The sequence below is a fragment of the Astyanax mexicanus genome, chromosome 5 (assembly GCF_023375975.1).
Source record: "Astyanax mexicanus isolate ESR-SI-001 chromosome 5, AstMex3_surface, whole genome shotgun sequence".
Classification (NCBI taxonomy): Eukaryota; Metazoa; Chordata; class Actinopteri; order Characiformes; family Acestrorhamphidae; genus Astyanax; species Astyanax mexicanus.
Genome location: NC_064412.1, coordinates 10,689,925 through 10,714,750, shown reverse-complemented (window position 1 = coordinate 10,714,750; position 24,826 = coordinate 10,689,925). Strand labels below are relative to the sequence as shown.

General features: G+C 35.9%; 1 protein-coding gene across 1 annotated transcript; it reads left to right on the top strand.

Annotated features, from left to right (window-relative positions):
• Positions 1–3,780: 3,780 nt before the first annotated feature.
• On the top strand, positions 3,781–23,095 carry LOC103031216 (immunoglobulin-like and fibronectin type III domain-containing protein 1). Its single transcript, XM_049479168.1, has 22 exons — positions 3,781–3,870; positions 4,392–4,514; positions 6,049–6,188; positions 6,298–6,397; positions 6,487–6,522; positions 6,621–6,663; positions 6,772–6,958; positions 7,300–7,413; positions 8,600–8,768; positions 8,842–9,114; positions 9,878–10,279; positions 13,878–14,002; positions 14,103–14,244; positions 14,920–15,213; positions 15,376–15,675; positions 17,375–17,554; positions 17,646–17,774; positions 17,924–18,003; positions 18,102–18,294; positions 19,617–19,910; positions 20,631–20,951; positions 22,047–23,095. Exons 1-22 carry the CDS (start codon positions 3,822–3,824, stop codon positions 22,049–22,051), a joined length of 3,699 nt encoding a protein of 1,232 aa, XP_049335125.1. The 5' UTR covers positions 3,781–3,821; the 3' UTR covers positions 22,052–23,095.
• Positions 23,096–24,826: the final 1,731 nt, after the last annotated feature.

Below are 24,826 nucleotides of genomic sequence, written 5' to 3'. Positions count from 1 at the left end.
TTGCACCAGGAGTGGCATAAAGTTATCCAAAAGCAGTGTGTAAGACTGGAGGAGGAGAACATGCCAAGATGCACAAAAACTGTGATTAAAAACCAGGGTTATTCCACCAAATATTGAACTTGTTATAAATGTTATAAATTACAATTTTTTTTTTGGAGAATTTTTAAAAAATGTTCGTAGTTTATAGAATGACAAAATGTTCATTTTACTCAAACATACACCTATAAATAGCAAAATCAGAAAAACTCATTCAGTCTCTTAAGCTGTACATTTTAATGTATTTAAGGCGCACTACTCTCTTCAGATATCTTCACTGCTGGCCACGTTTCAAACACTCTCATACCTGTCCTCTCTTCAACTTTAAGATTTAGTGGAGACCTCAACGAGTTGGTAGATTACGGAAAACATGTCAGCATGTCAGCATTGGCTTAGCTCAGAGTCTGTGGCCAAAGTGTGAGTGACACTTGCTGTCTTCCCCTTAGCACAGAACAAGACAAATGTTCGGTTAGAGACCCTGCTGAGGTCAGGGCTGGAGAGTCTGTTCCAGCTTTAAAAGGTCAGCGCAGTGTAGCTCACACTCTGGTCCAAGAATGAACTGAACCTCACGTTATATCTCCTACTGCTATCATATTTCATTATACTAGCAGGATAAAGAAAATTTACTTATTAACTTATATAACTACTATTAATCAACTAATGTAACAAGTACTGTCAGTATTTAAAACTGAATATAAAAAAAAAACTAGAGAAATCCTAGAAAATTATAAAAAAGGTATTTTGGTAATATAGTTTATTATACTGTATATTGGGGTGTGCAATATCATATTGTATGCAATAATATCACCAAAATTATTGAATATATTTTTGAACAATATTATACCCTGAAATATGTTTTTAGCAAATGAAAAATTCACACTGTTCTCATTTCTCATTTTATATCTACTACAGACAGATTATATCTGTCCAGTATAAGTTATTTTACCTTAAACCTGGATATACAGAGATATTTGGAGTGCATTATTAGTATCATGATATTTTGGATCATTGACTTCTGTTACAAATCTAATAAAATAATAATACAATAGAATATTTTATTTTTTAATTTCTCAGTTAGGGGTGTGCCATATTATATTGTATGCAATAATAACATTTAATTTTCATTTTGTTGCAGTAGTGTATTCTTGATTTTTTTAAAATTTATTTTAAATTCAGTGTTTTGTCAAATCGCCAAGAGTATCGTTATCATGAAAATATCATGAAATATCCTGATATTATTTTAGGGCCATACAGCCCACCCCCACTGTATATAACAATGTTATAAACATTATATATGAATTAGGTTAAATTAGGTTACACATATAAATGTAATATCGAAATGAGTAACACTTTATAATAACTTTTATTAATATACCATTAACTAATGATTAACTGTTATTTTTTACATTTTAAGAAACTAAAAAGTTGCTATCACATTTGTAAATACTAATAAACGCATTTGCAACATGAACTGCAATTGATAAACATTTGCCTAGGTTAAAATTTGTATTTACAAGTGATTTATTAAAGTTTAAATTCTGATGAGCTAATGCTTTAATAACATTTAAATATGAATATCCATGCTGATAAATAAGTGTCATCTGTGAGCATATGTTAATATTCAAATTCTGATGAACTACTGCTTTGTGCACATCTACTGATCATTAGTTAAAAATATGTTATTGAAAGTTATTATAAAGTGTTACTTAGAAATGTACACTGCTAAGAAAAACGAAAATTAATAAAACCCTTCAAAACTGGAAAATGGAAATATATTTATAGTTTACATGAGTTTTTTTTTTTTTCCAGCTGTATAATGTATAATGTTTAATTTCTCATTTCTTCTCTTTTTAAGACTGAATTTTTATTTATTCACTGAATACTAATTATATGCTTATGGCTGACATCAACAACTGGCAAATGTACCATTTTACTACTGGATATTTTAAATATTTAAAGTGTAAAACATATTAAAATTTCATTATTTTGCCATTATCCTGCTAGGGATGGTTTTAGTCTATAGCAATATAGCAAACACTAGCAAGCAATGAAATCCACTGACACTATTAGAGGCGTAGTATAATAGGCAGCAAGTGAACAATAATTTTGGTGCACCTATTAGAATTTGAACATCTTTTACAAGGGCCAATCAGTGACAGCTATCTGAGACTAAGTCAGAACATCTTCAAATCAGAAGGTCTTGTGGGTTGTTGGCGGTGTGCAGTGGTCAGCACCTACCAAAGGTGGCCAAATGAAAGAGCACTGGTGAACTGGTGATAATGACATGGGCTCCCAAAGCTCCCCTTGTCCAATTTGACAGAAGAGCTGCTGTAGCACAAATAGTGGAAAAAGCTAATGCTGGCTATAGCTCAATGGATCAGAGCTGTTTTTGCAGCACTACATGTTATTACTGCTAATAAACAGACTTATTAAGTAGCTCTCCTACATAATCTCTGGGCATACATATAAATGTATTTATGTATAAATGAAGTATTAATGCTGCAGTGCTTTGGCTAAACTTAAAAGTACATGTAACAATGTACATGTGAGTACTTACTGACCCCTAGAGGTGTTCCAATGTGCTACAGACAGACAGACAGACAGACAGACAGATAGATAGATAGATAGATAGATAGATACTTTATTTATCCCGAAGGAAATTTAGGCAATATAGACAGACAGACAAAGATACAGAGAGACAGACAGATACACAGAGAGACAGACAGATAAATACATAAAGAGACAAAGAGACAGACAGTCAGATACATAGAGAGACAGATATACAGGCAGACAAATACATAAAAGGACAGAGACAGACAGACAGTGACATAAAGAGACAGATAAACAGTGTGACAGGTACATAGATAGACAGGTAGACAGAGAGGCGGATACATAGAGAGAAAGAGAGACAGACAGATAGATAAACAGACAGTGAGATACATAGAGGGACAGACAAAGACAGACAAATACATAAAGGGACAGATAGACAGACAGATACACAAAGACAGATAGACAGACAGATACACATAAAGAAACAGATAGACACTCACATAAAAGACAGACAGATACATAGAGAGGCAAAGAGACAGACAGAAACATAGAGGGACAGATAGACGGATAAAAAGAGAGACAAATAGACAGATACATAAAGGGACAGATAGACAGACAGTCACAGAGAGACAAAGAGACAGACAGATACATAGAGAGACAGATAGACAGATACAAAAAAAGGCTGTTAGACAGATACATAGAGAGAAAAAGACAGACAGATACATAGAGACAGATAGATAGACAGACAGATAGATACACACACAGAGAGACAGATAGACAGACAAACAGTCACATAGAGAGACAGACAGACATTAACAATAACCATGCGATGGATGGTGCAGTTAACAATAAGTAATCTACAGTGTAAAAGACTGCACAATGCAAATGACAGTGGTTATAAAAGTGAACTGGTGTGCCTTTACACATGTAGCTATATGTATGATAAGCATACTGTTTGTCCATATAGTGTAACTGTATTAAACTCAGAAGCAACTGATAAAATAGCAATAGACCCCCATCTCCAATAGGAATAGTTAAAAGTTTAATAGATCTGAGTTTTTTAACTCTTCTTATTGAGGACAACAGCAGAATGAGTTTAGTCCAGCTGCACTATATGAATATAAACGATAAACTATATTTGAATCACATGATAAACGTTTAATCATAGAAAATAAACCACTTATTCTTTGTTTGCAGATACACCCTGAGATTTGTGTTTTACTACTGGTAGCAAAATGTGGAAGAAAAAATCAAAGCTGTCGGATCCAACTGCAGTAGGCCAAGGTAATTTTAATTTATTTACAAATGCTATTCATCTAATCCTCCTACTCACCAACATAAGAGTTAACTCTAGTGGTGCTACAAATTCTACAAGTGGCACAAATGTGACAATTCTGCTATTTATTCTCTGCTTGCACTACTTGACTACAAACAGGTCCTGACCAAACAAAGCCCTCTGTTGTTTTCCCCCGACTTTCACAAAATAAACTGAAAAAATCTGATCTGAGAAAATATTTGCACTTTTGCCCTTCATCCCAAAAGGGCATGCATGATTTTTAACAAGAGTACTACTGCAATATGAAGTGCCCTTCAGCTCCCGCTACTATGATTACATGCAGAGGGTGTAACTGAACGTTTAAACAGAAGTCTTGCTTTATTGACTCTGCTTCATGAATAATTTCAGTACAAGTTTTTATATCCAGGATCCAGACAAAGAAGTAAAATCCACGCAGGATTCAGGATGCCCAGGATGCCACTTTATTTTTCTCAGTTTCATTAAAACTCTTCGCTTTTTTTTAATTCAGCGGGCATTAAGAAGAAGTCCAAAGTGCCTGGTGTGATGATCACCCAATTTGTGGAAGACATCCCAGAAGGGAAATCTCATCCAGACTTCACCCGTAAACCCATTGCTCTGACCATTCAAGAAGGTGAGCCTCTTCTAGTTGTTTGCAAATAACGATACAATCACATTCACACAGCAGGCAAAAGTGGGCCAGTTTTGATTTTCACACCAAAGCCAATATTTTCGCTCATACCCTTTTTAATATGACCAATATCAGATATTTAACTGAATATTTAACGGACCAATAGAAACTCTTTAAAATGACCTGAAATAAACTCTTTTTACATTGACTTCCATTGAAAGTTTACAAGGTTTTTTTTCTCCTGTAAAGTTGCTGTTTTGGAGATTTATTTGGAGATATATTACATTTCAGTTTCATCACAGAAGTTATCAGTCCATTTCAGTGTCTGACAGCTGAGGTTCTTGCAGAGAATGCATTCCAGCTCATGGTAAAACAGGCACATACTATTCGTCCATGTACACTTGTATTGTTTGTATTATTCTCTTTTTTTTAAGCTTTTTTTTAATTTACAATTAAAGCTGCAGCCAGGGTCTGTGACCGCTTTTAACCATGTTACACAAACACAGAATGGTTGCAACAAAAGGCTTCAAAATTTAAAGTGGCTGTCTGTATTATTTTGTTTCTACACTGAAAGCTGTAGCATTTCTGAATAGAGCAGCAAAATATTGTGTTTAATGGAACCAGTGTGCTGGAATGACCATCGCTGCTAAACCTAATATATTAATTCTAAAACAGATTATTCTTTCATTTTAATGCTATATATTGAAGTTAATTCTGGCGAGCTGGAAGCCCTGCTTTAAGACGCAACACACATGATGTACAGTGAATTTATGTTAAGCTATTATTTAGTCTATTTAGTTATATTAGTCTAGTTTCTTCCTTCTCCTTGAAGTAAAAGTTGAAATTCTTATCTGGCTGTTTAGACTCAGATACAGAGTTGCATTGGATTTGTATTGAATTTTAATTGCCACATATTGAAGTGGCCCAAATTAGACTAAAAAAAAAAAATCATATTTATTATGGTTTTGCCAACAGATTTTGGCCAATTCTACCTGCTATATAAACTGCTGTGCACTCTAAAAAACAGAGGTACGATATGAGTACTTTTTTGTACTCGAAGGTACACTCTTTATAATTGTACCCTCAAAGGTACAATATTGGTCTTTACAGGGTCAGATTTGTTCCCTCTGAAGTACAAAGTAATTTCTAACAGCAATAAGTACAAATTTGTACCATTTAACCAGCCAAATGGTACATTCAGTATTCTGTATCTTTGTACTAATGAACAATATATATTTAAATTGCACATTTTTTATTTGAAAGCCAGACAATTTTGTATCATCAAGTTTTTGAGCCATATTTAGTTGATGATAATGTTTATAATCTTTATGATCTTTACTGCCACAAAAACCATGGGTACAAAAAAGGACTTTCACTGAAAGGTACTTTTTTGTGCCTCAATATAAGGTACAGCCCCAGCGACAAGCTTTGTACTCTTTTAAGTACAAATCTGTACTTACTTTTCTTAGAGTGTGTAAGCCTTAAGATGATTCAGTAAGTTCAGTAACACAGTGGCTTTGTTTTCTCTGTCTAACAGGCAAACTAGCCATTTTCAAGGCTATTGTCATAGGTGATCCTGCCCCTACTGTCACATGGTCCAGAAATAATGGCGATGTCTCCGACCCAAAGAAATATCAAACTAAGTTTGATCCTGTTTCTCGAGAACACACAATTGAGGTTAAACATATTTTACTTTAAAAAGTCAGATATTTTCTACATATTGTCTTCAGTATTTTTTAGAAAGGTTCAAAAGAGAATCCTCAGTGACTCTTTTTCTGTGTTCTAGATGCCAAATGTATCACCAGAGCAAGCAGATACCTACAAATGTTTTGCAAGTAATGAGTTTGGAAAGGCATCCGTCACTGTTGTTTTGAACGTCATTGAAGGTACAGAACTGTCTTGCCTGTGTTTACATTCCAATTTCAACCCATAAGTCTCAGGTCAGTAACGTTTTGTCATTCTCCACGCATTTCAGTGGGATACAAAAAGGACAAAGCCCAGAAAGCAGTTCGTGAGTCCTCTATCACTTTCTCACGATCAGTATGATGAATGAGAATGAGAGATCTTTTTTTTCATGTTTTGCTTTTCTTTTTTTTTGTGTGTGTGTAGTAAGTGATCCAAATGACTTCAAGATGGCACTAAAAAGGAAAAGGTTAAACAGAGCAAAAAATAAGATTGATACTTTGAATTTCTTTAAATCTAATGATTCAAAAATTCCTTTTACTTCCACAGTTCTCAATTTTCTTTCATTTCCACACAGTAAAGTGCGTCCAAAGACGGAACAGAAAAAAGAGGGCGAGATCGACCCAAAGTTCTGGGAGATTTTGCTCAGTGCTGATAAGAAAGACTATGAGCGAATTTGTGCTGAGTATGGAGTGACTGACTTCAGGTGGATGCTGAAAAAACTCAACGAAATGAAAAAAGAACGAGAGGAGGAGCAAGCCCAGGTATATCTCCGTATATTTCCTTATGAAGAACTTGCCTAACAAACAAACAACATAATTTCAATATAGTATAAGAGTATTTTGTTTGGCATTAATTTTTTTTTGTGTTGGGTTTAAATCCCACCCACTGTAGAGCAGTGCAGTACTCCCATTAGATCCCACTGTTCTGACTGGATCAAATTTAAACTTTTTCTTTACACAGATTTTATAAATAGGACATATCACCTTTGGAATGCAATGCATTTATTGATGCATATTATATTAGCAAGTTATTGTCAATATATAGCCCTAAAAAAAAACTTGGCATACTATTCCTCATTTTCTTTGTCATCTTCCTCCTCCAGTTTGTCAAAAGCATCTCTAACTTGAAGCACATTGAAGTCAAAGGTGAAGGCATAGCATCGTTTGAAGTTGACCTGGACCTTATAGATCCTTGTAGCAAGGTTTTTGTCTACAAGGTAAGTTGAATAGGTAGTTACACATCTTTTGTTAAAGTTACAACACGCACTGACGAAACAAGAATGCATTAAGATGAAGTTGTTGACTGGGTTTGGGGGTGCCAAGTGGTCCAGCAGTCTAAAGCACTGTCACTATGATTACACTAAGACTGCTGCCATCAGCTGCCAGAGCCCTGAGAGAGCACAATTGGCCTTCAGCCCTCTGTGAGCTGATGTATCAGAACAAAGTTGCTGCGCTATTCTCCAAGCGTGCTACTCTGCAATGCTGCATCAGCAGCAGTTCAAAAAGAGGCGGCGTCTGACTTCACATGTGTTGGAGGAGGCATGTGTTTTGTGGCATCACCAGTGATTGGGGATATACAGCTGGCTAGCAGCTAAATGGGAGGGACAATTTGTCTAGCTAAATTGGGAGAAATTACAGAGTAGATCCTGCTCTACACTCAAAGATAGCTGAAGCTGGAATTCCAGCTAGTCCCATACATGCTCAATTACTGATAGATCAACAAACCAAGCAGGTCAAGGAAGTGTTGCAGTGTGGCTGAGATATCCCTGGGAAAATCTCGGTGTATGTGGGGTGAGCATGAACCTGCTCATAAATGCCAGTTGGAAGCCCTTCCATAATAATAATAATAATAATAGTAACTATACAAGTCACAAGAGAATGGCTCCACAGATTATCATACCAGCAGTAGGGGCATTGTGTCACTCAATGACAAAGCAAAGACAAGATGGAGCTCATCTTAAACCTCTATCTTTGACCCTAACCATTGTCAGACCCAAACAGAACCTGTATCAATCACTAAACTCTAGCAGTAGAGGTTTTCCATTCACGACACCACTGCAAATGAAGATGGTGGATAGCTTACTAATAGCCAAGATGGCAGGTAATTCAGCAAAACAACTTGAGAGGGGGTGCATCATTGGACATCATTGGAGTCAAAGATCTCTCACCAAGAGGTACACTGCCTAAAAAGAGCCTCTTAGAACCTTTTATTACAGAAGAGGAAAGACTTTCGTGACCTTTTGTAAAAGACCCAGTGTCTAAAACAGACCACGCCTATCATTTAGATATCATTTACATATTTTCCTGCAATAAACTATTCATAACTCCTGCAGTAATCCAGTGTGTAAAGTGTATTTCAAGACATGTTCAGCATTTTGAAGAGCAGTGCAATTTAATCTTTAGGACGGAGAGATGATTGAGTGCTCCAGAGAAATGGAAATGGAAATAAAGCACAGCCTGAAACAAGTGGGCAAGAAGTTTGTGTTCTCCATCAGAGACCTTCTACCCGATGATGCCGGCCTTTATCAGATAGACGTTGAGGATGTGAATATGTTCTCCACAGAATTTAAGAGTAAGTGAACTTTCTAAAATGAGCTCTTTGTGTTCATCATGGATGAGACTGCTACTAAATTAATGTATTTCAGTTCCACAGGTGGACTTCTTGGTGAAGATTCAGGAGGTTAAGGCCATGGAGAGGGAAGATGCTGTATTTGAGTGTGTTTTGTCCAACCCCTTCTCCAAAATCATGTGGGTGGGAAAGAATGTTCCTCTGGAAAATGGAGAGAAGTATGAGATTTCCGTGTCCGAGGACAAACTAGTTCACAGACTTGTGGTGAAGGACTGCATGCAGGTGGATAAAGGCATCTATGCTGCCGTGGCTGGAATCAAATCTTGTAATGCCTGGCTTTTAGTTGAAGGTGAGCTCAAATATGAATAATTTTAATAGTTTTGACTTTCTGTTTTATAAAACCCGTTGTTCCCTTAAAGTCATAAAATGTAAGTCCAATGTGGGTCCAAACTTTTATGTGTGGTTTCAGAGTATTTACCCAATAAATCACAATAGTTATCAAAAAAAATATTACAATTAGAGCTGGGCGATAAATCTTTTTTTTTTTTCTCTCTCGATTAATTTAAATTTACAGGCAATGTGTTTTTTTGAAAATCAATTTTCTCTCTGTTGTAACTTCCACTTCCTCTTCTCCCTATTGTGTTTTTCCCTTTGTGAATTAGTTTTTCATTTAAGTAAAACCAAAATAAAGGTAAACCCAGTTTTGAACCATTTCATTGTCATCTGCAGTTTGCGTTTAATCAAAAAACATTGACTGGAACAATCTGTAATTAACCCACATGGCTGGGCATTTCTCAACAGTTTCTCCAAAGCAACGATAGAAAGAAGTCCACCATCTATCTACGTTTCACCTCTATCAGAGGCACAGTGCTGCTACTGCAGCTTAGCCAATCAGCTCTCCCTCCTGTTCCGCCTCTAAACCCATACATCACCCAGTTTTTGCTCTTTTCAAATTTGATCTGAGGGTGGAGTCAGCATAAATTAGGGGGTTTAGTGGCCATTTAAATTTCTATTCATTTACATTTACAAGTTAACATGGTTGAGTATTTTGTATTTTGTATTTAAAGAAGTTAACCTTAATATTGAAATATGTTTCTTATTTTATGCCTAAGCTGACAATGACCCAAATCTGCATGGCAAAAAGAAATCCAGAAAAGCAACACAAGCTGGAGGATCAGGACTGGACCTGGGGAAGATTGCAGCAGATCAGCAGGCCAAGCTGGAGAAAGAGAGAGCAGAGAGGATTGAGGCGGCCAAAACAGCCACAGCAGATACAGACACAGCAGGAGGAGGAGCAGGAGATGGAGGAGCTAGTAGCAACTCTGGATATGGATCTGGATCCGGCTCCAGCGCTGGATCCGGCTCCAGTGCTGGATCTGGATCTAAACCTGTCTGTAGTTCTGGTTCTAGTTCTGGGGGTCATTCTGGAGCAGGGACGGTGAAAACTGGAGACACTTCTGGACACACTGGGCGCGGAGATGATGGACCACTTAGTGCGGACACTGGAGACACAGGTAGGAAACTGTATTTACAGTTATTTTTACAAGTGAAGTAATTATTATTAATGATCAATAATGACGTTTTTTTTAAAACAGTACCAGTCAAAAGTTTGAACACACCTTAAATGTTCTGCATTGTAGATTAATACTAAAGTCATCCACACTATGAAGAAAACCACCATTGAATTACTAATCGAACTCAAAGTATAACCTCTTGCTCAGAAAAGGCTTATCACATCTTGGAACAGTCGCAAAGACCATCAAAAATGTTATGATGAAACTGGCTCTTATCAGGACCACCCCAGGAAAGACAGAGCAATAGCTACCCCTGCTGTACAGTTTAAGTTCATCCGAGTTACAAGCCTCAGAAACCGCTAGTTAACAGCTCCCCAGATAAGAGCACCTAAATCAGGGGTGTCCAAACTACGGCCCGCGGGCCATTTGCGGCTCGTTTCCTTTTTTGGAGCGCCCCGCGAGGTATTTTAGAAATAGAATGAAAGTTGGCCCGCTGTTAAGCAGGTTTTTATAATGTGAGATTCAAAGTTTGAACGCTAGGTGTCAGAAACGGGCCAAAGAGTCTAAAAGCGGAGAGGGTGCTCAGTTGTAGCGCAGAAAAATGGGCAAACGAGTCGAAAAGCGGAGAGAGTGCACAGTTTTAGCGCAGAAAAAAAGGGGCAAATAGTCTAAAAGCGGAGAGAGTGTTCAGTTGTAGCCCAGAAAAACGGGCCAAAGAGTCTAAAAGCGGAGTGTGTTCAGTTGTAGCCAGTGTTGGGCACGTTACTTTGAAAAAGTAATTAGTTATAGTTACTCGTTACTTCTCCAAAAAAGTAACTGAGTTACTAACGGAGTTACTCCACTATAAAAGTAATTAGTTACCAGTAAAAGTAACTATCGCGTTACTTTTTATTATTCGCCCGTCAAAAAAAAGGAAATCAATTATGCATTTACTATTATTATTAAAAATAAATAAATAAATAAATAAACCCAAAATGTTGACAGAAATATAATCTAACGAATTAAAAAAAAAAAAAAACGAAATTGTTTTCGTAACGTGCAGTAACGTGCAGTAACGGGGTGTCTGAAATGGTAACAGCGTTATAGTTACAGTCATAGTAATTAGTTAGATTACTCGTTACTGAAAAAAAGTAACGGCGTTAGTTACTCCCAACACTGGTTGTAGCCCAGAAAAACGGGCCAAAGAGTCTAAAAGCCGAGAGGGTGCTCAGTTGTAGAGCAGAAAAACAGGCCAAAGAGTCTAAAAGTTGCCGTAATTAAGCAGTTTAATACTAAGAGACATCATGAAATGAAACATCAATTTGAAAAATCTTAGTTTACACAACACTGTCAAAGATAGATAAAGATAGTAAGTCAAGTAAAATGGTGTGTAAATAAAAGTAATCAGGAAAATGTATTATTTAAAGTGGTATATTTCATTATTTGTTTTATTATAGAGTCTGTGGCCCGTGACTTCAAATATATTTCTCCTTCTTGCCCCCAACAAAAAAAGTTTGGACACCCCTAGTCTAAATGCTTCACATATTTTGGAGTATTTTGGATGGTTTAACACTTAAGTTACTACATGATTCATTGTGTTTTTTCATAGCCTGAATAAAAAAAAAATAAAACACTGAATGAGAAGGTGCGTCTAAACTTTTGATTAGTGATCATGAGAGAAAAATCAATGCATGAATGAATGTTTTTTTGAAGGTGAAAAAAAATTGTTTAATTCTAAGTAGTCAGCTAAGGGACCTTTTAAATTGTGTAAAAACTAATTATTTAAGAAACTTTGAAGAGCTTAGACAAAATAAGAATCTTGGAGTCCGAGAGAGCACAATTGGCATTGCTCTCTCTGTTTGAAAAGTTGGGAACTCTGGCTCAATATATACTGGCGGAGGCATGTTCTAGTCTTCACTCTTCTAGTGCTCTTAGTGATAGAGGGGAAGTTTATATGAGTGGGTTGGGTAACTGGCCATCCAAATAAGGGAGGAAATGACAAAATTAGAAATAAATTATATTAAAAAAGTGATACTATGAGAAACGTGACAGTGCACTTAACAGCAGACAAAAACAACTACATTTAAATTAAGTTACTGCATCAGTTTGCATCTGTGTGATGTAAATTTTATGGTTATGTAGGAAATGTTTCAGGACTGTCAGCACAAACTGCAGGTGCTGCTAAAGGTACTGACATGTTGTCTGGAGACTCAGACACTGGCACAGGTAGGTTTGTAATAGATTGATTTATGTGTCTTCAGCTGTATGGAGACCAATAACATCTAAAAAATTCAATAATTAATGCTTTAGACATTAATATGTGTGACCCTTGAGTAAAACTGTAAATGTACTAATCCAGCAGAAGCTAAAAACTAAAATGGTGAAGATAACAGCAAAAGCAAAGCTAATAATGAGTCAACTGTAACCTGTCATATTCATACATCACCACAGTGTGGCACTACAAGATCATAAACAGCACACCATTTAAAGATGATGGGATGCTACAGTGTAGTCACTGATCACTGCTTTCATTTTTAATAACCCTGTTAAAACAAGTGGGGTGGGTGATCTGGCCCAAATATTATTTCACACTATTATATTTTTACGATAATAATATCCTTGGCTATGTGACAAAACACTGAAGATTATTTTATTAACTTTAAGAACACACTATTACAACAATTTTAATGTTAAACTTTTATTGAGTATAAGTATAACAGTTTAAAATGTTCAGTAGAAACTTTTTTACTCTTTTGTAAATAATAATGTAACAAATGTAATATATGTACGTACAAATGTAATAAATGTAATAAATAATGTAATATAATATTTAGTGCATGCATATCATTGCTGTCCAATGGAAAAAAACAGCAACATCTCCAAAACAGCAACTTTACAGGACAGAGATAAAACCGTATTCAATTTCAAAGGAAGTCAATGTAAAAAGAGTTTATTTCAGAGAATTATATTATAATTATATTTGGAGAATTTCTATTGGTCCTTTCATTATGACATGTTGACACAGTGTAAGGGACAGTTTGTGTGTTCAGATTACATAGTAAACTAAAAATCAACAAAAATGGAAATACTTGTTTTTCATTGGACAACGACGATATAAACTGCAAAGTAAACAATTACACAAAAACACCCGTAATGTCTTACAGTAAATAGCAAAACTATTTCAAAATAAATTTTAAAGATTTCAAGACAGAATACTGTTTTTAGCATGATATGGATTCTTTTGTATTGCCTGAAAAAGTATATTAATATTTTCGTGAACTATATTTTGCACAGCCCTATCCAAAATAAAAGAGAGTTTTACATGTTAAAATTCATCTGCTTGCCACCAGAAAATTTGTCACATACAGAATGTACCTAGACTACACAATTAGCAAAACACTTTTTGAATGAACTATGCATCATACATTATTAATTCAGATTTCATTTTGTTATTTAAATATTTGACAAATACAAAAAAAAACTTGAGAACAAAATCAGAACTACCTTAAGTGTAGATATGATATAAAATAATAAATAATAAAAAAATATATAATAAAAATGAATTTAATTACTATACCATTAGTTATCTAATATAGCAACCCCTATGTGCTCCTGCTAGATGGAAAAGTGCACCTGACCAGCGGACTGTCGGATGTTTATGCAGTTCGTGGAAAGCCAGTAGAACTGGTCTGCAAACTGAACAATAGTAAGGTTGATGGAGATTGGTCGAAAGATGGGGAAAAGGTAAAGCTCTGTATATATATTTTTTTATATATGATGTAATATATATATTCTGAACTCTTCCAATATAGGATTCCTTTTTTTTACTCTCTATTTTTGAAAGCTTTCCTCTAAAGGTGGAGTAACTATATCCAAGGATGGTGGAACACATAAACTGACTATCCAAAGCTGCAAGGATTCTGACTCAGGCCAATATGAGTTTGCAGCAGGTGACTGTAAAACCAGTGGGATGCTGACAGTTGGAGGTATCCAAGCCTATTCACATTATTCCTTCTGATATAATGAATACTGCTGTATTATAACCATTATGCAAAACTACTTACAGCTCTGGAAAAAAAAAATAAAAGACCACTTCAGTTTCTGAACCAGCTCGATTTTGCTATTTATAGGTTTATGTTTGAGTACAATTAATATTGTTGTTTTATTCTATAAACTATGGACAACATTTCTTCCAAATTGCAAATATAAATATTGTCATTTGGAGCATTTATTTGCAGAAAGTGAGAAATGGCTGAAACAACAAAAAATAATGCAAAGAAAACAAGTTCACATTCATTAAGTTTTAAGAGTTCAGAAATCAATATTTGGTGGAATAAACCTGTTTTTTAATTACAGTTTTCATGCATCTTGGCATGTTCTCCTCCACCAGTCTTACACACTGCTTTTGGAAAACTTCATGCCACTCCTGGTGCAAATATTCAAGCAGTTCAGTTTGTTTTGATGGCTTGTGATCATTCATCTTCCTCTTGATTATATTCCAGAGGTTTTCAATTTGGTAAAATCAAAGAAACTCAATTTTTAAGTGATCTCATTTTTTACAGAGCTGTAGATCATCATAAATGTGCTTATATCATAAAGACATTGATATAAAATATCATTCATGCTGGTCTTTTCTATAAATGTTTGGATGAATGTTTCAGATGCTCCAGAATTTGATGCTGATGAATTGCACAAGTTCTCCAAACCTGTGGTTGTGAAGACTGGCCAGAACGCATCCTTTAAGATGGTGTTCCCGCCACAGGATTCCTTGCAGATCAAGTGGTTTAAGGATGGTTCTGAGCTGATGGATGGTGGTGGGGTGAAAGTGGTGAAAGAAGCAAATTATAGTCGCCTTCAAATAAAAGACTGCCTGGAATCAGATGCGGGAGAAATTAAAATCCAGCTTAAAAACACTTTTGGTACTGTTGAGGCTTTGTCCAGACTAATAGTGCTAGGTAAGTGGAATATTTTCATAAATTAAAATTTAAAATGAACGATTTTAATTTAGAACCAGTATAGTTTAGTAAGGTTAATTGTACTATTGACTCATAATTATACAAAATACTGATATTTTATGCAATTCTATGTTGTTGTTTTTTTTATTTCTTGTTTAAAAGGAAAGCCCGGTGCACCAAAAGGTCCAGTAGAGGTGCTGGAAAGCACTGCTTCTGTAATTGAACTCCAGTGGAAGCCACCGAGCGATGACGGTGGCTCAGCAGTAACCAACTACATTATTGAGCGTCAGCAAGCAGGCCAAAGTTTGTGGAAAAAGATGGGGGACGTTTCAGGAGATCGAGTGACCTTCAGAGACAGAAATGTGTCCCATGGCAAGAGATACACCTACCGCATATATGCAGAGAATAATGAGGGGATTGGTAAACCACTGGAGACTGACAGCATCATGGCTGGCACTTTAAGTAAGAGACTTTAGAGATATTGCTCATATTGCTCATGCTTAGGAGGTTTCCACACCAGCATTATTATTGCTTCATTTTGTCTGGTGTAAAAACAGTAATTGCACTCAAGTGCCGACCAAAACCATCATACTGAGACCTGTAAGAGGAGGTGGTTTTGGTCCGGTTACAAAAAAAAACTCCAGAGCAGTTTGTTTTCGGTGAGAACGTGATCCGACCTCAATATACTATTTTTTTTAAATATACATATTTGAGTTCAACAACTGTTCAGGTGCAGTTTAACCTGATATACAGTCATATGAAAAAGTTTGGGCACCCCTATTAATCTTAATCATTTTTAGTTCTAAATATGATATGATCTAAAAACAAAGATTGTTTAGAACATAGTTTTGTCTAAGAACATAGTTGTTTAGGGGAAGGATACAAAAAGTTGTCTCAGAGATTTAACCTGTCAGTTTCCACTGTGAGGAACATAGTAAGGAAATGGAAGACCACAGGGACAGTTCTTGTTAAGCCCAGAAGTGGAAGGCCAAGAAAAAATATCAGAAAGGCAGAGAAGAAGAATGGTGAGAACAGTCAAGGACAATCCACAGACCACCTCCAAAGAGCTGCAGCATCATCTTGCTGCAGATGGTGTCACTGTGCATCGGTCAACAATACAGCGCACTTTGCACAAGGAGAAGCTGTATAGGAGAGTGATGCGAAAGAAGCCATTTCTGCAAGCACGCCACAAACAGAGTCGCCTGAGGTATGCTTTTGCATAATGAGAATATATATTTTGCATAATAAGAAATGGCTTCTTTTGCATCACTCTCCCATACAGCTTCTCCTTGTGTAAAGTGCGCTGTATTGTTGACCGATGCACAGTGACACCATCTGCAGCAAGATGATGCTGCAGCTCTTTGGAGGTGGTCTGTGGATTGTCCTTGACTGTTCTCACCATTCTTCTTCTCTGCCTTTCTGATATTTTTCTTGGCCTGCCACTTCTGGGCTTTTATATTACTGTGTCCATCAGTTATTAGATATATCAAACTGAAATGGCTGTTTCAAACACCCAAATATTTAGAACTAAAAATTATTACGATTAATAGGGGTGCCCAAACTTTTTCATATGACTGTATTAGCCAGATAATCACTACAGATCTAATGCCATCTCTGCTGCTGCTTCATGAAAAGCTGTTTTCCCACTGAATCATTTACTGCACAAGCAGAGCTCTTACAGTTTGGATCTCGCCAAGGTGATACACTCACTTTAGGAATACAGAGCAAACCAAACTAATGTCTGAGATTTAAATAAGATGCATGCTTTTAGCATTGTTCATTTCATTTCATTGTGTGTGTGCATGTACAATCAAATGTAAAGCAAATTAAATCATAAATGTCATGTTACAACTTGCCTCAGTTTGATGCCAAAGGAAATTCTAAATGTACACATTTTATATATTAATAAAATGTAGTTTCCTAACTTTTTTCTCACTAGAAATGTAACCTGTGTTGGAAAAGTTATTTCTTCAGTGATGTATTTTAAATATATATGCTATATTTCTCAAAACTATTACAAGGTGTTCAAAAAGACATTCAATTTCATGTGGTGTGCTATTTTTTCAAAATTACAATGTTTATGAGCTGCTAAAGAATTATATATTTAGGATTTTTTTTTCAGATAAATCCAAGATATTTAATACTTGTTCATGTGTTTTAGTCTATCCTGGCCAACCAGCTGCTCCTAAGGTGGTTAGCGCATTTAAGAACTGCATTAATCTGGAGTGGAGTCCTCCGGAGAAGGATGGAGGAACAAAAATTCTGGGTTACCAGCTGGAGAAACGCAAGAAAGACACAAACCAATGGGTTGCTTTAAACTCAGTTAATGAACCAATTGAAGGTATATATATTTTTTATTATCTGAACTTTTTGTCATTTACATAAGTTAATTGAATGAAAGGAAGTGGTTTAATTAAAATATTTTTTCTCAGCTCTGAAATATGCTGTGAAGGAGGTATCAGAAGGATCAGAATACGAGTTCAGAGTGTCAGCTATTAACGCCTCTGGAGCTGGAGAACCCAGTCAACCTTCATCGATGGTCTGCGCTAAAAATCCCAACTGTAAGTGGCAGAAACAACAGGCATAAGTGCTAAATATCTGATGAAAGGTTCCATCTAAATCTGGTTCTAAATTTTAAGGTATTAGATAAAAATATTTTCAAATACTTTAATTGTATTTCTGTTATTTCTCTGTTGTTTTTTTTTCTCAGTAAAACCACATTTCAAAGATCCCCAAGACTTCATGGTTGTAAGAGCAGGAAACTCTGCCAGAATAAAAATTGATTATGAGGTAATATACTTATCCCAATTCCCTTGTTCTTTCACTCCATGTAGCCATAAACACATGACATTATACAGAAAATACCCTTCCACTATATTGGGTTACAGGCTTCCCCACCACCAGAAATCCAGTGGCTGAAGGATAATGAACCTGTCTCTTCATGGTTCAACATCGTCAACATTGAGGGCTCATCAATGCTCATCATACCCAGCTCACAGCGCTCAGACTCGGGCATCTACACCATCGTGGCAAAAAACTCCAGCGGGAAGACGAGTTTTGACATAGAGGTTAGAGTAACAGGTAACGTAATCCTATATATATAAATATATTTCCATAAATCAAATAGTTGGTCCATTATTTTATTTTTTTTAACTTCATTGCCATTAACACACATTGACAGGAAATTAACATTGTGTAACAAAATCTCATTGAGATTGGGCTTCACTTAACACATATTATATACAAATAGAATCAAAGAAATATATCCATCTTTACCTTCTCTTCATTCATATCTACGTATTGATACATGTTTACCTATACATACCTACAAAACATACATACATACCTATATACAAACATACCTGCATACATTCCTACATATCCACCTATATACCTACATACATTCCTTTATGATACATATACAATTTTGATACAATCTAACTAAGGTACATAATAACAGGTGTCCACCTTCTTATACAATTTGGAAGCTTTAGTTGTAGCTGTGCAGTCATGTGCTCCATCATATAAACATATTTGACTTTTTGTAACCATTGTCCAGCAGTAGGGGGATCAGGTTTCATCCAATTAATCGTAATAGTTTTCCTCGCAATCATCAACAAAATATGCATTATATAACACGGATTATAGTTGGTCCATTATGATTTAGATTTATTGGTTCATTAAAGCTGATGTCCATAAGTTTTGGGATTTAGGGCCCTATTTGGTGAGAGTGGGTAATTGCACCGAGAATGTGGAAGAATCATTTTAAACGGGTGTGGGTGGGTGGGTGCGATGCGGCCTCCTTTCAGAGCAGATGAATCAAATTTCAGGTTATGTTCAGAAAAAGAGAGAGAGCACGCTCAGTCAGAAACTTTACTTCTCTGTTCTATGCTTTTGCTGTGGGTGAATGAGCTATTGAGGTTTCCCCTTCTGAAGTCTCCACTGCTCCACTAGCCGCTCGCGTTCAGTAAAACTGAACCGGACCCTCTTTTAAAGACTGTACGTGACGTAAGTATGTAAAAACACGTGACGTGGGCTGAAGAACTCCAACAAAAAGCTACCAAAAAATTAAATAAAAGCTAATCTAAATAATTTTCAGCTCCCCTTCACAGAGAAATTAAGGAATGGACCATAACAATGGGTGAAATGGGATTAAGCCAAAAACACAACTTTACGCTTTCACGTTTAGGGATGCTGGGATTAATTTTAGGGGTGCTTAAGCCAATTAGTGCTTAGAATATTAGAATCTTGTGAAGGACATTTCATAAACAAGCAAAGACCTTACTAAATTAACAAGACATTTTGTATATTTTAATGTAGGCAAATTTGTAGGTCATTCTCCACATTATACACTGAAGATAAACATTTACAATCTGTCCACTATCCATTCTCCTCATGATCAGATGAGCCCAAGAGACCAGGTCCAGTGGCACTGGAACAGGTGGTCCACGGTAGGGTCATCATCACCTGGGCTCCGTCCCCAGATGAGGAGCTTGATGACCGAGTGCACTACATGATTGCCGCACATGACTCCAGCTGCCGTGTATGGCGCCCAATAGCTGATCGGCTTTTCTGCACAACCTACACCACCAATGTCCAATCAGGGCAAGAGTACCACTTCAAAGTCTACGCCAAGAACGACGTGGGATTATCTGAGCCGTCAGAATCACCAACATGGGGAGTCAACAACAGCAAAGGTGAGGATTAATGAAAGAATAGAGATGCAAAACTGGTCACTTGACCTTGCCAAAAGTGTTGATTGTAGGCCTGTCACAATAACAATTTTTGCAAACGATATTATCCCAGAAATAATTGCGATAAAAACAATATTGTTGGCATTTTAAGACCATTAAATGGCACTAATATAATGATAACATAATATCATAACAAAGGAATTACACCCTTTAAAAGACAAACTTACCATTCCTGTTCATGCACCTAATTTTAGAACTCGAAAAGTTTCCAGCTTCAACCAAAGTAGGTTATAGGCAAGGGAACCACGCCATGACGTGCAGCCCCGGTTTGTCCCAGCTGGCCTGCATTGGACCGGCATAAAGGCAACACGAACCTAAGAGACATTAAAGTTAGGAGACTAGAGCCGCACTGGGCCATTACTATGTTTCTTTAAGTTAGTTTTGGGTGTCGATAGAGGCCATTTTTTCTAATAAAAGGTACGTTTTGAGTTCATTCACTGCCTGTGTCTCTCTGTGCTTCTGCACTCACACCCACAGTCACAATATACTGTATGTAAGTGCATTTTGTAACTGCAAACACAATGGACGATATCACGATTATTAAAATGATTGAGGTCATGTCCATTTATTGAACGATAAGTCGATAATGTAAGTATTGTGACAGGTCTAGTGGGTTGGTGATGAGTATTTCTGTTTTGGACTCATTGCCTTCTGCTTTTCTAGCTTCAACATTTACGTCTCTACCCGCCATGATCACCTTTGAGAGACCACCCTCCATTCTGGTTCCTCTGAAAGTTCATACTCCACCAAAGGGCTATCAATGCTTCATGACTTGTGCAGTTCGCGGCTGCCCTACACCCTACGTGTCCTGGTACCTCGACAACATCTGCATCAACTCTAATAAGCATTACTACATCACCAACGCTCACGGAGTTTGCTCCATGTACATCCTCAGAGTGCAGCCTGATGACGGCGGCGAGTACAAAGTGGTGGCAGTCAACTCTTTTGGGAAAGCAGAGTGCTCCACAAAACTTAAAGTAAAAGGTAAGAAAACTTTTAGTTTTGGTAACACTATATGTGGATGGTCCATTGTATAGCCTCATTGATGCTCAACTGACATTTAACTAACATTCAATTTAATGTATATTAACCCTATTGTTATGTTTTATTTTTGTCAGGAACAGGAAAAGTGTTCCTGGGTCAGTTTGACCAGATGCATGTTTAATTATACAAAAGATTTCTGAAACCAAAAAAAAATAAAAAATCCTATGAAGCAGTGTGAATATTACATTACTAACTCCATTTCTAATCATTTTCTCAATATTTTCGCAATGGTGTTCCTTACCTATAACAGATAATGGTTTAATTAGGATAATTCACTTGTTTTTTATAAAAAAATGTTTAAACTTTATTTTATGTTTCACTACTTTATTACTTAAAAAAAACAACATATAAAACACAATATTTTTACATAACATTAAAACATAACATTGCAATTTTGTTTTAGTTTTTGTTTTTTGCAGGGGGTGGTTGCAAATATGTGAGATGAACCATTTTGATATTATATGTTGATTACACTAATTAAGACAAGCAGCAGACGTTTCATAATGAAAAAATACTTTTAACTATTTTTTTCTCTTATATTTTCAAACTTTAAAACGGGTCAATTTGACAAGAAACAGAAGGCAACTTAATCCTATGTTGAATGTAAATTATTTAAATTAGAACCAAATCATACACCTAACTCTAACCTTAAACATGAATCAACCCTAAAATCTAACCCGAAACCTAACCCTAACCTTAACCCTTAATCAACCCTAAAATCTAACCCTAAACCTAACCCTAACCTAAATTTTAAATTTAACCCTACACCCAGTCCTAAAATGTTAAGATTAGAGTTTGGGTTAGAGTTGGATGGTGGGTTATATTCAATAGAGAATCAATTACTTTTAACTTTTAGTTCAATTGCATATAAAAGACATTCAGTTGAATGTTAGTTGAATGTCAGTTGAGCATCAATGAGGCCATCAAGTGGACCATCCAAGTAAAATGTTACCTTAGTTTTAAATGGTCTTTTTTAATACAAAAAAATAATTTGTAATCAGACTTGTAATTTGATTTTTTTTTTTATTATTTCAGATTGAACTACGTGTCACACTGGAAAATAATATAACTGATTCAGACATTTTTATAATTAGAAATTAAACAACTCATGGGTGCACACGTCATGTAACACTATATGCTGTCATTAAGAATGTGTGACAATGTCTATGATCAATTATACAAAAATATAGTGTGTATTCTCCATGTTAACAAAACTGTATTTTCTGTTTTTGAAATGCATAGGCCCCATTTCTGTCTTAAAACAAATGATTGCATGATTTCTTAGTATGACAATTGCAAAGCAGGAACTCTGAAGGAAAATAAAATAGTTGTAAAATAGTTGTCTAATGCTTTTGTATGGTTTGGCTTATTTATTAAATGGTAAATAATTTGGTGTGTCTTAATAATCAATGTGTGTCTTATAGTTAATACATTCAGTACTTAAATAAACACTGTCTAGCTGCAAGTTTCATAGAAATAATCATTTTATCCAGTTTAACCCTTGTGTGGTGTTCGGGTCTGTGGGACCCGTTTTCATTTTTCATCAAATGATACAAAAAATATATTTTTACTGTAACTCAAACTCATTGGCATTGGCTCATTTTTTTGTGAAAAACATATACCCAAACACATTTTCGATAAACACACACTGTACACCCCCCCCCCCCTCACACACACACACACACACACACACACACACACACACACACACACACACACACATTTATACTACATACAGTATGTTTGGCCAAGGGCTAATAAACATTTTCATTTGTAAGTTTGAAACTAAACAAATTTTCCACTCATATTTTGAGTTTAAATCATTTTCTTTTACATTTTATTAAAAACTAATAAAAAAAGTGTAGCACTTTTTAGAAATGTAACATAAGAAAGATAAAGGGCAAATATTAACCATGTAAGCTGTTTATATTACTTGCAATTTAGGTGAAGCAAGCATGTGTAAAGCATTTTAATGTAAAATTGCTTAATTTTGCTGAATTAAATACAAGTAACAACAAAAAAATGAACACCACACAAGGGTTAAATGGGTGTAATGCAGCAGATTATTGTACCACTAGTGCATTTTGTTATTTTGTCAAAAACACCATAATAAATATTGTGTAAAAAAAAGTCTGTGAGAATTGAGTTATTGAGGGTCGATGCAGTATTTATAGTGATTATCACTCACCTTCTACTAACAGTAATTTCTCAGTAACGCGCCACCATGTTCTAAATACATATACAGATATAAAATATCTTATTGCTCGTTTTCCATATTCCCATAGCAGCATCATAACAGAATAATTGTAAACATTATCTCCAGTATTTTCTTTAAAGGACTCTTACAGTCCTCTAACCCAAAAATCTGTCAATATATCTCAAGGGAATCTCTCAGAACTAGAAGCCTTTTTCGCAATATAAGGTGCAAGTATCCTTTTATTTTCCCAAAAATCATCAATCTGGTACGTCTTATGTATAAATTCTACCCGTCAGGTATTAAGGAGCAGTAAAGCCACTCCGCTGAAGTACAGCATTATACAGGAGTTTCAGTGAAGTTTCTCCAGCACTGAGCAGCATTAGCATTAGCCACTAAGCACGCTAAGCGCTAGCTTTTTCTCCGTCCAGAGGTGAGTATATCAGACTGTAGTCTGTGAGTATACCGTGTTAAAACAAGCTATGGGAAACAAACCGTTAGCTGATAGTGCCATAGCTTACTTCGGGCGGCGTTTACTAGCGCTAAGTGCTAGAAGAGACACTTACGGCACCCTTGTTACTTACTAATAACACTTAAAATGTGCCCTATAATCTGACACAACTTATGTATGAAAATAGGCGTTCAATGACAGTGTGCCTCATAATATGGTGCGCCTTATAGTCTGTCAAATATGGTAAATTAAAGCATTTTCATTTTTAAGCTTAACAAAGGGCTGTTTTCCTTATTTAAATTTTGAAAACTGTAAAATATGGAAATAATAAAAAATCTTTACATTTATAATACAAATATTATGAGAATGTGTCATCTTTAGCTTTATGTCAGGTCACAGCAAGTCTTGTTTTACTGCTATTCACAATCACAGACATTTTGACCATGGGTATTCGAACGTTTGTATGCTATAAATAAAACAAAGTCTAAAACTAAACTTTTAATAATGCCTAAAGGGTTAATTAAGTCGTAATTTGGGGTGTCCAGATTATGGCCAGCGGGTCATTTGCGGCCCATTTCCTTTTTTGGAGCGGCCCGTGAGGTATTTTAGAAATAGAATGAAAGTTTGCCCGCTGTTAAGCACGTTTTTAAAGCGGTGAGAGTGCTCAGTTCTAACACAGAAAAACGGGCCAAAGAGAGGGTGCACAGTTGTAGCACAGAAAACCGGGCCAAAGAGTCTAAAAGCGGAGAGGGCGAGCAGTTGTAGCGCAAAAAAATGGGCCAAAGAGTCTAAAAGTGGTGAGAGTGCGCAGTTGTAGCGCAGAAAAAGGGCAAAATAGTCTAAAAGTTGCCGTAATTAAGGAGTTTAATATTAAGAGACATCATGAAATGAAACATCAATTTGAAAAATCTTAGTTTACACAACACTGTCAAAGATAGATAAAGAGTAAAAATGGTATGTAAATGAAAGTAATCAGGAAAATGTATTATTTAAAGTGGTATATTTCATTATTTGTTTTATTGTTTGTGGCCCGTGACTTCAAATATATATTTTCCTTCTGGCCCCCAACAAAAAAAGTTTGGACACCCCTGACTCTAATCTTGGGAAATCTCTATTGAAAATGCCATGCTGTCCAAGCCTAGGCCTTATCGCTGCTTGGAAATCTGCACC